At 39.6% G+C, this 15,315-nt stretch overlaps 1 protein-coding gene across 5 annotated transcripts in view; it reads right to left on the reverse strand.

The window, feature by feature from the left end:
- Positions 1 to 4,136: 4,136 nt before the first annotated feature.
- The window catches only part of LARP4B (La ribonucleoprotein 4B), a 56,050-nt gene continuing 44,871 nt past the window's right edge, over positions 4,137 to 15,315 (reverse strand). For 3 of the 5 annotated variants that reach the window (XM_053943296.1, XM_053943305.1, XM_053943291.1), the window contains exons 14-17: positions 13,310 to 13,474; positions 9,265 to 9,386; positions 8,525 to 8,636; positions 4,137 to 7,978 (exon numbers count right to left, since the gene is read on the reverse strand). In XM_053943296.1, the coding sequence (XP_053799271.1) occupies positions 7,697 to 7,978; positions 8,525 to 8,636; positions 9,265 to 9,386; positions 13,310 to 13,474 (681 nt within the window). In that variant the 3' untranslated portion in view covers positions 4,137 to 7,696. Of the gene's footprint in view, positions 7,979 to 8,524; positions 8,637 to 9,264; positions 9,387 to 9,701; positions 9,813 to 13,309; positions 13,475 to 15,315 lie in introns of those variants that run through there. The other 2 variants (XM_053943313.1, XM_053943322.1) reach the window with 2 other exon arrangements.

Genomic DNA, 15,315 nt, shown 5'->3' on the forward strand with positions numbered 1-15,315 from the left:
ACTCACCCCCTTACAGTTAAAGAGCAACCCTCAACAGAAATTACAACTTGAAGTTACAGGAAAGGGGGATTGTACACCTAATTTCAGGCAATTCTACATAATTTGAAGCAGAAACAAAGTAGTGACTTTGCACACCAAATGCTAATGTCTGCTGCATCCTGAGCTGTCAGAACCACTGAGACAGCAGCCTGAGGCTGAACAGTGAAGCATGAGGTGTGCTGCCTACACAAGGTGTGTTGCTAAGTCCAGCTCTGCTGTACTTCCTTGCCTTCCCGTTCCAGAACCACCTGTGGTACCTGTATCTCCTCCTCTCTGTCAGAACTAAAAAATGAGTTCCACAGAGCGTATCTTGCCTTTTTGTTTTAAATTTCTAAGCTCAATGTACATTAAACCCGGCACATAACTTCCATGTGTCCAACCCAGTGTGGCTGCTTTTGGATTTCCTAGGCTGGGATGAAAGCATGGATCAGCACTCAGGATGGCAGCCAGCATAGCTGAGTTTCTGTCTCCAAGAGAATCACTGGTTCAAATGAAAAGTAAAATACAAAGGTTTATCTGAAACAGACTTTGCTACCAAGGAGGCATTTGTCTAGCAGTTCAAGCAGTAAAATCTACTGAGAAAATAACTCTAGCAAATCTGTCACTTCAGTGTCCACTGTCTGAATCAACATGTCTCTCCAACACTTACTTGCCACAGCTTCAAGGCAGGAATCCTCCCTCAGCACCAGCACAAGTCATCCCAGAGATGGACACATTGCCAGTATACAGAAAGGACACAGACTCCAGCAAACACAGAAATGAAGAAAATATCACAAACACCATAAACCCAGCAACAACTGTAAATACGAAAAAATAGAGCATACTTTTTTGATTTTGTTGTATACATTATAGTTTTGAACACATACTTAGATAATCCTCCTCTGAGTACCAAATTTTCTTAACTGAGTGGGACAAAATATAAAACTCCAACAAACTGATATGCTTCAAAATGCTGAGTCTATTGTATTGGTGAAAACAGGTGCAATTCTTAGGAGCTGCCATCTACCACAAGTGATGCAGCTCCCAAGAATAGAAAGCATTGAATCATTAGAGACGAAAAGGAGAGTATAACAAGAGAGGGAAAATGACTATGAATTTTGCACATCCCATTTCTAAAGGAGAACAAAATCCTTGAATAAGAGACTGCATAGGTCAGGACAGCAAAGACATCAAGGATCCCAAGAAGTTCCATTCAGGAAAAATGCCTTCTCCCCCACAGAGCATATTTAACGGCCCACTTTTGTTCCCATCACAAAGTGCATCCTGCTGCCCTCGTGCAGGAGGGGCACCAGCTGCCTCCCACCCCAAACAGGGCTGGCTTGTGGGGGCTGTGAGCCACTGCTGTGCAGAGCCGGCTCCGTTCCGTGCTGACACCCTAAACCTGAGCTAAGTACACTGGAGTCGGAGACAAGAGAGCAAAAGCGACAGATTTCTTGTGTGAGCCACAACCTATGAACTGTAGATTCCTGGAAAACACCCCAGCCTTGGAGGTGACAGGCTGGACCTGTTGAATCTCACTCACTCTTCTACCTGGGCTGACATCTCAAGCTACACGGAGAGCATGCATGTGGCTTTGTTTTGGAAGACATTAGACACATTTCATTGTGTATCAGTAATTTCACCCACGTAGATTTCTTAGATCTGTCCAGCTTTGGCATGTTTTACAACTCTCAATTCTTCCATTCATCCCTCCTCCCTCAGAGCACCCTTAGCCACAGTGTATTTACTGCTCTGCAGATGCTGTCTGCCTTTAGCAAATGGGATGCGAAGCCATCAGGCTGCAGGATGGTTTCCGCACCCCACGTGCTGAACACAAGCACACAGAGCAATCTGCTTATCAAACTGATGGGAATTCAGAGAAATTAGGGAGCGATTTTATCTTTTGACTCCCTTCCCCAGCATACACCCACCCCATCTGCCCTCCATTTTGCAAACCAGTGAACTGCTCCCAAACCAGTTGTGACAAGATGCACAAAGACCTTTAATAGTCTATCATACGAGAGATTAAAGATTTAGCACATTTACAACTTGTACATAATAGCCAAAAACACTAGAGCAGAAATTGGACCCTTTCTCCTCTCCATTGTGAGAAAAAGGCTCAAAATCACCAGGCTTGATGACTGGAGCCACATACACTGGAGGAAGCAAAGCAACATTTAAGCCAAGATTTCTGCCTTCCATTTGTCATAAGCCAATTGTACCAACACTCAGTTTACTTTGGCTGATTGCAGTACAGTGTTCCTGCCAGGACTATCACCATGCCACTCTTCTTTGGGCATCAACTGTACTCTTATTCCTTCCTGCGCTGTTCTGCTGGTACAACAAAAGCTGCTGACCTACTCCAAGTCCTCCTCTTTCCAAGGTAGTTTTCAGACCAGCCAGTGTGCAGATGTGAGAGAGCACACAGGAAGGAAGAATGGCACAGGTGAGGCCAGCCAGCCTTTTTGCAGCATTTCTGTGCTTATTTGGCACAACAGCTCAGGAACTGTGTTACACGTGCCACTCCCATAGGAACTGAATTTCTACCTGATCCATTTATGTTGGGCACTGAAATATATCCCAAGATGTTTATCCATGATGAGTGGAGGCTGCAGTAACCGAGCTACCATAACCAGATGGTACCAGTCTGTTACAGAGCTTATTCTCTCAAAAGCAGAGATGAAGTGCATAACGTTGCTTTCATCTGTACACCAGCAAAATTTGAAATTCAATCACTTCCCGGACTTAAATGGTTGCAGTCATAAAAGCTCAGCTATTACCAGAACAAGAGGTTTTAACGTAAAAGTTTGTGAAGTAAAAGCATATTAGAAAACTTTAAACTTCATGAAATCTTATTTTCTAAAGAAGCCTTAGGATGAATGCATAATGAATCAGTTTCTGAGACAGTAAGTAAACTTTGGATGCTCAAATTGCACATAATTTTCTACATTCACTCTTTCTCATCATGCTCAAGAGGACACAAAACCATGTGTTTAGCATGAACATTGGTGCAGCCATCACTGAACATCATTTTTTATTGAGGAAAATTAGCACAAAGGGGACACTGCCCAGTTTTGTTGTGCAAACAAATAGATCCCCAATTTCTGTCAGAGCTGGGGTGGTCCTACAGAGCCACATTAGAATCATGGTAACATTGCTGACAAATTCCCATGCATTTTTTTACACATTAAGTGGCAGAAAACTTTATCCCAAGGGCAGAACAGGATACTCCATGCTCCAGTGAAAACTGGTTGCCTTCAACTACTTGTAGCCCAGGTCATCACCAAAGTTAAGGGAATTTTCCAGCCTGGAGATGCTCACAGTGCCCAGTGCAGGCTGATATTCCTGTGTTGGCTTACTTTGCTGAGCAGACAGTAGTGAGGAAATAGAAGCAGTAACAGTCTAACCTGTCCAGGAGCTTAGAGAACCAATACTGCAATACTTCCTAAGATGCATATAAACCACAGCAATTGTTAATATTTCCATGCTTACATCCATTGTTATAATTGGTCAGATATAGCTGTATAAGAGGAAAAACCTCAACAAAACAATAAAAGGTGATGGTGGGATAGTGTTTGAATTATTTCCAAAGTTTTCTTTTATGTAGACAGAGGATATCCCAGAAGCTCTTCTTTCCTAGATGCAAGACCTTCTTCAAGAAGAACTTCCAAAACCAGCTAAAGTAAAAAATAATCCAAAAGTAAAATAAAGTAAAAAAAAGACATCTCCAGATTCAAATACCATGCAACCAAAGGACCAACCCAAACATTAAAATCCATATTTAGGACCAAGCCAATACCTTATCTATTAAATTGATGAAACCAATGAATAGAACCTTCAGTAAACAACAAATAAGCTTTTGTGTTTGCTTTAAAAAAAAAATAACCAGTCATAGTTACCTAATAGAGAAAGACACTGCAGCCTTCAGAGATGTATCACAGAGGTTCTTGGTGCTGATACAGAGCCTTAGGTAATGGTTACAAGAGCTATGTTGAACAGGAAAGCAAAAGGGTTTTTTTTCCCAAAATTAGAAATATACAATTTCCAAAAATGGGAGCAAAAGACAAAAGGTAATGAAAAATACTGCTGAAGAAATGTTTAATTAAAAAAATCAGGAATTCAACAGTGCCTAAATCTTTATTTTTCATAACCTACATATTTTTTTCAAATTAGACAGTTTTACATTTTTATGACACAAAATGAAACTTAAATTACTGATAGTTTACATGTAAGCTTGATTCCAGTCTTAATGGAAGAAGAACAAAAACAAAAACCCTCAAAAAGGCTCCCATATTACACTTCTATTTCATGAATTGGCAGCTGTTAGGTCTCCTTAGAATTCTTGGATTGTCTGCTGCTATTAGTGTAATAGGTTACGAAGCACAAAACCCCTACCTGTAGCTGAAGGAGATACACAGAGATAGGTGTGCACCATTACAGTCAGCTGTTGCTCCTGATACACTGACCCACGCTCCAACAATGGCCTTTCCATGCCAAGGGCTCAAGGCTTTGAAGGACAATGCAGCAACATAAAAAATTTGCCACTGCTCACACGTTTCTAAGTGACAGAGTCATAGGGTGGGACTGATCTGAAATTACATTCAGTTTTGAAAGCAACCTTTTTTCTAAAATTCCTGGAAGAACCTCAGATCCCATTTTGACTTGTTTTCAAAATGAAAAGCATCACCACACAGTTCTAACAGGATAAAATGCCAATTTTAATTACTGGATCCCTGAACCTTGAGCTCAGATACTGCTTTTGAGAGATTTTTAATTTTAAAAGCTATGTTTTAATCCCTCTCTGTATCATAGCAACAGTCTGCATGCAACTTCACAACTCTACTCTGAAAACTCCATTTTGTCACTGAGTGGGGGGAGGAGTAAATCTCAAAGCAAAATACAGTAAGGAGAAGTTGTATTGTATATTACACAGCAATTTGGCGTGTCACTTTTTTTAAAAAAAAGCTATAAAACCACATCAGAGGAAGGTTTAAACTTTAGATGCAACAGACTGTTGCTGGGTAAGCAGTAATTACAGTGTATTGACCTATCACAAATGGCAGCAGAATACATTAGAACAGCACAACACATCCCACTGGTCTCAACAGATCACTTCGGGTACCGGCTGAGCACCAGGACGAGCCGCTCACAGCCGCTGGAAGGGACCACTTGCCACTGTTTGCAGCTGGTAAAGCCTTTCACTTGCAGCAGACAAACAAAATGAATCATACAGCTGGCCTAAACCATACACAAATCTAGCTACCGCTTTCACTGCCGCTGGGGAAAGGAGAAGGGGATAAAAAGGTCCAATGACAGAAGTAGTTGAGCAGTTTTGGTGGTGGTGTCAGGGTCCTATCTCCTCCCACAGCATTCACAAAGTGCGCTTTGGAAACAGGAAAAATCAACAGTCTCCACGTGCCCTATTTTGACCAATTCTGCAGCATACAAGAGGCTGGATTTACAATGCCAACTAGTTACCAATTGATGCTTGTAATAGGAAATTTATCAGGAGTCAACTTCTGCAGTTACTTTACAGTTCTATGAACCATGCATTGATACTCTTGAAAGCAGACAAGTAAGCTTCAGTGCATATTTTTGCAGCAGTCAAGTTTTTCCCCAATTAGACTTGATTTTTATTAATGACTTAAAAATTACAGTTTGACTGCTGAAATTCATTATTTACATTGCAGAACACTTCTGAATTGGTTAAATTGTTTGGTTTTAAAGGGACTTCAGGAAAATATTTGAGGGCTTTCAAATAAGATTTTCGTTCCATTTCCCTTTTGCAGTGAAGAGGCAGAGTCAGTTCAACACACCAGAATAAAATAAGAAAAAGAAAAAACAACAAATTAAAGTAATATTCAAACCACAACATTTAGTTTATCTACATCCAGCTCAACAGCAACATTTATAATATCAATAATTTTTATCAGATTTTTTTCTTTAGGGTACCTTTTTATATGTTCTGATTATTTACAACTGTACAAGCAAAGCACACACTTCCAAGTGCACATATTTAATACAGTATTGACTATTTGCATTTACAGGTTTTTCAACAATCTGAAAAAGATCAACTGTTTAAGATCTTTAAGGTATATTACAAAAACTGCTGCTAGTTCCTGTACTACAGTATGTTTACCCAGTAAGACCAGTGACAATAGATACATACTGTAACTGAGTAATTCTGTATGCCATTCATGCTAACCCTCCATGGGGTCAGACCTCATTAACTCTAAACTGTCTTGTACAAAAGTTAAGGCAAAGTCATTTTCAAGTTTAAATAAAATTCAAGTCTTTAAATATTGGATGGAAATAATTCTTTAAAAAAAATCAGTTGTTTAAATAAACATTTTTGTGGAATAAACTGTACTGTCATAGTCAGCAGGAATGAGTTTTGTCTGAACTTCCTGCAGTTTAAACACTTAAAGAAAAGCTTTAGGCATTTTAAAACAAAAATAATTTATATTCAACTTTATTAGAAACTTGCTAATTTAGTGCATCCTTGTCCTTCAGAAAGCGCATCACTTCTAAAGTAAGTAAGTGTGAGAAACCTCATCCCACAGGTAAATATCAGGGATCTCTTCCTCCACCACACAAAACAAACACCATTATCTCACGTCTTGAAAAATTTAAATCCATATGCCAATGCTTGTAGTTACAGGAAGATGTCAACACAAGGCTGACTAAGATATGAACTCTTTCAAAGAGCACTTGGGGCAGAATTTTAAAAAAAAGTCTACACAGAGCACAGGGGTAACCAGAATATACAGCGCTGACTCAGTTAACTCCCTTACAAGCACAGGGAAGCTAAGGTTATCACAAGAAGGCTACTCTGCTTTCTCCTGATAACATCCACTAACAGGCTTCACCACCAAAGAAGCTCACAGACTTGATTCTTTCTATTCACAATGTGCTTTGTATTTGCAAATTATAACATCAGTTTTATTCTGGAGTGAGAAGATGGTTACTTGCTTGCAGTAAGTCAAAAAAGGAAATATTTCAGAAAGACTGCTATGGTGCCCTGTAGAATTCATTTTGTGTGTGCAAAACATCAAAAAAAGATTAAGTTTTTAAAAATGCTAGAAACAGCTACTCATTTAACCTAAAAGTGCAAGTTCATTTGCTGACACAGTACAGCAGCCCAATAAAAAAAAATCTTCAAGGTCACATACTAATTTGTAAAATATTATCTACTTTCTTGCACTCTACACACTAGCTGCCGGTATCAGTCTTTTGGACACTAATTTAGATATGTACTTGCAGACCAGTTTATTAAAAATATTGCAGCAGCATGTTTCTGCTTAACAGTTTAGAAAAAACTCACTATACAGAGCTTGCACTCACACAGCCACAGAGAGGCTTAATAAAAAGTTGATTTTTTCTTAAAGACAAATATTTTACACCTTGGAAAAAAAATATCACACTAAGCTTCACCTCCAATTAAGCACCAATCTAAATGTAAGGTTTAGAACAACTATCCAGAAATACCCAGAAAAATAGAATGCTTGTTCAAGAGGGGGAAAAAGTATTTCACAAAAAAATATCTTGCAGGCATTGTTACATGCCTTGTATCACTGCAAGCTCCTAACCAGCAACTCATTCTCAGGTATCTTAGTGGGAACATGGGTTTAATTTGTGGGAAACAGACCTCTTCTCAAATCCCTCCCAGGTGTTATTTTCACTGAGGAGATTTTGGAGGGGTACTCTGTTCTTTATTTAAGCGTTTGCCAACGGCTGGAGGGGACGATCTGCGTCCTGACTGTCTTCTCTGGTCTTTGGGTTGTCCAGGATGTGACTTTGCAGGAGGAGGTTCTCTGTTTTTCTCTATTGTTTCTGTGGGCTTTTTTTCTTCTTTCCCACATGCTACAGTGTTTGGCTTCTGTTCTTTCTGGGGTTGCAATGTAGGAGGATCTTTAGTTGTTCTCTGGCAAATTTCCGCATAACTAGGTTTTCGCAGTTCCTGGGAAATCAGAAACAAACAGGACAGAGTTAAACAAAGCATCCTGAGGAAAAAAAAATACTTTGATGAACAGAAAAGGGTGAAGTCCTTGTCCCAAAAGAATGCTGCACTTAAATATGCAGATGAGGGTTTGAGTATGAAGTTTACAAAAGCTGCATAGACAATAAAGCTGAAGAAAAGGCAAAACGTAAAATAGCCAGAAATGCCAGAAAAATGGGGTACTGGCATAGGGCAAAATACTTCCCTTTCAAACTCTAAACCAGCTAAAACACAATGAATGCTCTGGTTTCAATATCAACATATGTATTAATACTTCTATCTCAACGATACTACCAAGAAAAGGATTCAGATAAGGAGATCTCTTTTGCACTGTTAATTGCATAATTCTATCATGCAAGTAATCATGAAGCCCAATAAGCAAACTTAAAGCTGCTGGACAAATTCTAGGATGCTGGGCTCACATGATTAGGCAACACTGGGTAGCAATAAATATTCTGTTAAATGCAAACTGGATCATTAAGAAAAATGAATAATAAGGTCACTTACTATGGCAGCCCCATTGACTTGTACCGATTTACATGCAGTACTCAGAGTGGAAGAAGGAAGTCTTTCTGTACTCTGTGTCTCTCTCTGCTGTTTATCCACAACTTTGGAGTCCCTGTAATCATCCAGCAGAAAGCAAGGCTCATGAAAAGTGAAACTTCAGGATAGATGAATGGTTTAATAATAGGTCTAAAAAGTTTTGAGTATGATTGCAAGTAGTTATAAAAAGCTATAATTTGCTTAGCACATGATGACTAGCACTGCATTCAAAAATGCTATCAAAAATAGAAAAAATATATTCCTGTGCAGTGTGACACTACCTCTAATTTGTCATGTTCTAATAGCATTTAGTTACTCAGCTATTTGATTTGCAGGTTCCAAATAAACTGTTACCAAAAAAACTTTTTTTATGGTATGGACATCACTACTGCCCACAGGGCCATGGGTTTACTCTCTCTGTTTCAAAGCTATCTAAATACAAGACAGTAAGATATTCATTAAACTTCTTCTACTCACAGAAACTAAACCACAACACTAAATTGTCTTCTGCTAAATGACTATTATGACTGAATCACTATTATGATATTGTTCAGAAATTAAGCTTTATTGCCTTTACTACAACAAAATATTACTTCTTTCATTGATTAAGATTTTAATAGCTATTTACATTGTTCTGCTTGATGAAAGAAAATGCAAATGTGATTCAGAGCAGAATAATTATACCCATATAATTAAGTGCTTACTCAGTAGGCTGGGGTGGCGAAGGAGACCTTTCAAAGGTCCTGGGCAATGTAGAAGAAACTGGTAACGGCTCTCGAGGAATTCCTGATGGAATAGTGTTTGTACTTGCATCCACATTAATGTTCTGAAGGAGGAAAAAAGGCACAGAAAGACAATCAAAATATCCAGTTAACATGGTTTGCCTGAAAAGTACCACAACCAGGAAACAGTTCATAATTTGATTTATACTGGTAAATTGACTATAGGAAGGTACAAAAGGAGCCAATATATATATATCATAATGAATATGTTATTTTTTTCCTTTACATTTATTTAGAAACACAGACAGATGTGGTTATTTCCAAAGAAGTCAGAAGCTTCAGGTCCCTTTGGGACATATCTGAATGACAAAATCACTTTGAATCATTAAGGTTAGAGAAGACCTTTAATCAATCATCACCTTGTCAACTAGACCATAGTACTAAGTGCCACATCTGGTCATTCCTTGAATACTTCCTAGGGTGGTGATTTCATCTCTTCTCTGGGCAGCATGCTCCAACACTTCACTTGCCTTTCAGTAAAAAAAAAAAAAAAAAAATTTCCTGACTTTCAACCTAAACCTCCCCTGGCACAGCTTGAGGCCATTTCCTCTTGTCCTGTCACTGGTTGCCTAGGAAAAGAGACCAATCCCCACCTGACTATAACCTCTGTTCAGGCAGTTGTAGGGAGTGATAAGGTCTCCCCTGAGCCTCCTTTCCTCCAGGATACACAACCCCAGTTCCCTCAGCTGTTCCTCATAACTTGTGCTCCAGACCCTTCACCAGCTTTGCTGCTCTTCTTTGGACATGCTCCAGCACCTCAACATCCTTCTTGTATTGGGGGGCCCAAAACTGAACACAGCATTCCAGGTGCAGCCTCACCAGTGCCCAGGACAGGGGGACAATCACTGCCCTGGTCCTGCTGGCCACACTATTGCAGATCCAAGCCAGGATGCCTTTGGCTTTCTTGGCCACCTGGGCACACCTGGCTCATGTTCAGCTGCTGTCAGCCAGCACCCCCAGGTCCCTTCACACAAGGCCACTTTCCAGCCATGCTCTCCCCAGCCTGTAGTGCTGCCTGGTGTTGTTGTGACCCAGATGCAGGATGCAGCACTTGGTCTTATTGAACCTCACACAACTGGCCTTGGCCCATCAATCCAGCCTGTCCAGACTCCTCTGCAGACCTTTCCCTTCCCGCCCTCCAGCACATCAACACTCCTGCCCAACTTAGTGCTGTTTGTGAACTTACTGAGGGTGCCCTCGATCCTCTTATCCAGATGACTGATGAGGTTATTAAACCAGACTGGTCTCAGTGCCGAGCCCTGGGGAATATCACTAGTAACTGGACTTCTTTCCACCTGGAAATTTTACACCTGCTGGTGACAAAGCAGGCTTTGCACCTGTTCACATAACCACAGGCAGCCTATGAAGACAAATGTCTCCTAATGCTGTGCACTAAGAACTGTCTTCTTCAAAGCCCTAATTCTGTATCATCCCAATATAATGATTTGCTACCAAGCAAAGGCTTTTTCCATAGCCCTGAAAAGATTCTGCTCGTGCCAAGTGATACTGTGCTTCCAGATAAATGCCAAATAGGTTCAAGACACATACATTAATTTAAATTGTCACAAAATAAGAAAAGACAACTTTGTATCCTGAAAAACATATATCTCGCATTTATAACCATTCTGTTTGTTTTAAAGGGTGCTATGTTCTTTGTATTGCTTCTGACCTGTCTCATTCTAAAAACTCCAAACCACCCCAAAGAGATTCTGGTATGCAGAAGGGGAAGCAATGGGCGAACACAAGCTCAGAAGGAACAAGATAACCCTCCTTTTCCCCCAGCCAAGTCACCATTCAAAAGGGGATAAACCCTAAGACTCCTATGGTCACTGCTAAAAAGGAAAATGGTATTTGATGGCACTGTTTTAAAATCAGGCAGCATAGATTACTGCAGTAGATATAAGCCTAATTTGATTCAAAATAAAAGACTGCAAAAGGTGGATGTTTAGAAATAACAGAACAGCTTTTATAGTTTTATTCAATGTAATAGTGTGTGCAAAGGCTTGAAATTGCAAGCTGCAGAGCATTCTGACCTAAGTGCATCAGAACTTGTAGGTACATGGTTAAATGTGAACAGCTTCAAGTCAAGCAGACATGCAAGACCTTTTCCTTGCCAAAACACTCAGCCCTTGATCTGACAGTGCTGCACTTCCTAGTTACAAAATGTGGGATGATTATTACCTGCCATTCCTCAGAGTTACATCTAGAAAAGCATCACTAAGCAAAGAGCATAAAGATATGATGCTTGCATAACAACTGCTGGAAACGATAGACCTTTAGTCCCCTCAGCTTCTGTACACTGGACTTGCCCATCTGTATGAAACAAGGGAAGCACTGTGTAGCTCTACTTCAGTGCTTTGTAACACCACATCAAGTGACATGAAAAAACATTGAGATCAAGGTGAAAAGCAGCCTGTATACATTGGCAAGATCGATGTTAGCTCAAACAGCTTTGTAGAACACAATTGCTCTTTGGAGCCAGCTGCTGTTATCTTACTCTTTACTTAAAAGCCAACAAGGAAAGGTAGCATAATCCCTTTTTTCCACACAATGGTACAGAATAACTCCTGTACACTGGAAAATGAAACTGGTAAATCGAAGGATGATTTTTAATGTGACAGTGCACTGCAAGTATCATAAAGCCTCAGTGCCTGACTGATATGAAGACTGCCTCTATAGGAGAGAAGTCTTAAGTTCTTTACCACAAGTACAAATCAAGTACTAGATCTGTAATGGGGGAACAAAGGGTTTTCAGCTGCAGCATTAAAAGCAAGTGCTGGAATTGTATTTAAAACCTAAAATACAATGGTCAAAAACTACTTCATAAGTAACAGAGGTAAAATACTTCATAATTAATAGATCTTAGCCAAGAACAGGCTACCATCTGTAGTAGTGGCTGACAGTAAGTTAAACACTGCTCTTACCATGGCTCTGAACTGCACATTCCCCCTAAACGCAATCCTGGAACACAGCGGCCCCTCCTACCACTTGCAGGAGACAGAGTAGATGGCTTGTCTGTACAGTCACTGCCTTGGGTGCAGGCTGCCCTGCTGCCTCCCCCTTTCTTTACCAACCCCTCACACATGGGCACCAAAGAAAACATTCTAAACCCAGCTTATTGCAGGAGAAGACACCAGAGATCGTGGTGGTTCACCATGTCGCTTTGCACTGCTAATCCAGGGCTTAACTTCTTCAGTTGTGGTACAGCTAGAAAAACACAAGCTAAATTTGAGCTATCAAAAAAAGCCAACACAGACTTTCATAGCCCAGAACGTTCCACAGTGCAGAGGGTTAAGTGAGTCTTGCTGGAGGAGAACATACTGTCACTCACAGATGGCATGGCAGAGACAGTTCTAAGAATGAAATCTATGAAAAACTACTGAACATTAATTTTCAACTGCATCTCTACTACATCTATACAGCAGTGTTTGCCAAGTTATTCCAGTGTATTTTTATCTTTCTGAGCAATTTGACAAGGCAACACTAGGATCCAGCTGGTTTTGGTGGCAGTTCTTGTTCCAGCTATGATGCCTAGTGTATTGAGATTATGTAGGCGGCTTCTTTATTTTGGTGCTTAGAAGTTTGTCTCTGTCACTTTAAAGTGTTTTATATATAACGCAGAAGTCTTACTTTCAAGCAGGAGGGAAAACATATCACATACTTTTCACCTGAGTCTATCAAAAGCCTGAGGCAGTTATGTACAGCAAAGAGCATATTTTCTAATCTCTGCTGTTAACATCTACTTATTAAACTGGTGCCCATATTCCCCACCATTTCAAAGAGAACACCCAACAAATTCTAAGATATAAGTGAAGAAGGCAGTAGCACATCATTTGACAGCTGTTTTTTAAGAACATTTCTTACATCCCATGTAAACCCACATGTTTTTCCATGTATAAACCAAATAAAAAAACAAGAGGTATGAAATTCTTTGTTTTCCCAACAAAAATGAACATCCACTACTCACTCTTTCTTTTGACGTTCCTATTACCACACTGGACAGTCTGTTTTCAAACAGGTCTTCAGTCTTTAAATTGCCAGCAGCCCCGGGCAATGGAGGAAAGCTAGATAAACCCAATTCAAAGCTGGGAGATGGAGGTTTTGGGGGTGGTGGAGACTGTGTTTGGCCTCTCTGGAATAGAAATAGCATGTTGGGGTTACTGCACTAGATGACAGAAAAGATATGTACCTCTAAACTGTATTTTGCACTTGATTTGTATCAGCAAACGCCTGGAGAAGGCTCCCCCATCTCATCTCCCAAAAAACCCACAGAGTACCGAGGAATAGATGCTTTCATTTGCCACTGTTGCCGTTAAAATATTTAATTATTATTTCAATGTCATGGTATATGCATCAGCTTTAGGGGCACTGGCATAGTAAGAAGTTTTCTCACTGACTCTTCCTTGAGGACAGACACACTGACACAGGAAGGAAAACAGACTGGATTATGTATCATGATATGGTGAAAATACAATGCCCATTTATGTACAGTTAGTAACATCCTAAACAAAAAGACAGAAGTCAACAAGATTATTTTCAGATATATCAAGAAAGGGCAAGACAGCATGCCTTGTATGTAGTACAGGCAGTAACAATTTATAGCTAATTAGTATTAATCTATATTGTCACTGTGTAAAAATAGAAAGGAAAGTGTCAGAACTATTTTTGAAACAGAAACTTTCTACCTAAATCTAAGAAGAAAACCAATGTCTCAAGCATAAAACAACATCTGTGTGCTAAATGCAACTATTTTGCATACAGAGAGCAGTTCAGGAGTTAAAATTATCACAGTTTAAGATCACTTGTGAGAACTGCTGGTAAGGATTTGTAAGTTATATTTACACAGGAAAAATAAAACTCCTTTGTAATATGTTGTAACTGAAGTTACCAATTAACTTCACCTACATCATGTAAACAAAGAAGTTTTTCTTCAAATAAGTGTTTCTTGACTGTGCTGAGGCCTGTGCTAAAATGATCTCTGCTGCAAAATACCAAATGCAAATCAATCTTTGAAACAGTTCCTATTTTGAAAAGGAAAATATGAGTATATAGTCAAGATGGTGTGAATGTGAGAACAATGCTTCTGAACAAAAAGAACAACAGATGTAAGACGATTTTGAGGTCTTTTCACAAGCTACATGTAATGTCCAAAGAATTATGCGTCAAGAGGAAAGTAGGGAAAGAAAAAATACATAAGCAAGAACAACTGCAACTCCAAGCACTGCTACTGACCTGCATTACCCCCTGGAAGAATGCTACAGTAATGGAGACTGCAAATCTCCAAAATTGAAGCAGATGACCTGTCAAAGGTCAGGGAGAGAGACTACACTAATCCAGCTCAAACTGCAAGAGGAACAACTCAAAATTTTAAAAGTCATTCTTCAAATCACAGGACTTGCTCTTCTTAAAGGGGACTGCAGTTCTGCAATAGCAAATGCTTTTATGTTACATTTTAAGTGACCCAGTTGAATACTAAAACCCTCAAAATATTAAGGGTGGCATTAACATTTAAAATTAGCAGGAAGAGGGAGGATTTCAATGAATTTTAAGCTAACTGCACAAAATTTCTCAAGTTAACTTCTTGTAGGTTCAGTACTTGGCTTATGTCTATAGCCTCAGAAACAATCTGATCAATAAGTTTCATGCTCTTTTTTCATGCAAACGTTCATACAACTCTATACCTTTTCATTTAAAAAGAAAAATCTCCTAAAGAAGTCACTACTCCATTCATAAATATTGGTTTTAGTGGTGTCCTGTGTACACTATCTAATTGCTACAGCATTACACAAGAAATAGGTTACTGGATTCAGTTATTTCCACAGTCTAAAGGGGGAAAACTTTAATCTTTTGGTTCCAAGTACACTTCCTTGCAGTTGTGGGTGTGCTGCAGCTCTCACCTCTGCTCAAGATGCAGCACTGGACACTACAGACTAAAGATTCTTGGCCCAGAAGAGACTGGAAGGAACGCCTCTG

Source organism: Vidua chalybeata, chromosome 1 (genome assembly GCF_026979565.1).
Source record: "Vidua chalybeata isolate OUT-0048 chromosome 1, bVidCha1 merged haplotype, whole genome shotgun sequence".
NCBI classification, from domain to species: domain Eukaryota; kingdom Metazoa; phylum Chordata; class Aves; order Passeriformes; family Viduidae; genus Vidua; species Vidua chalybeata.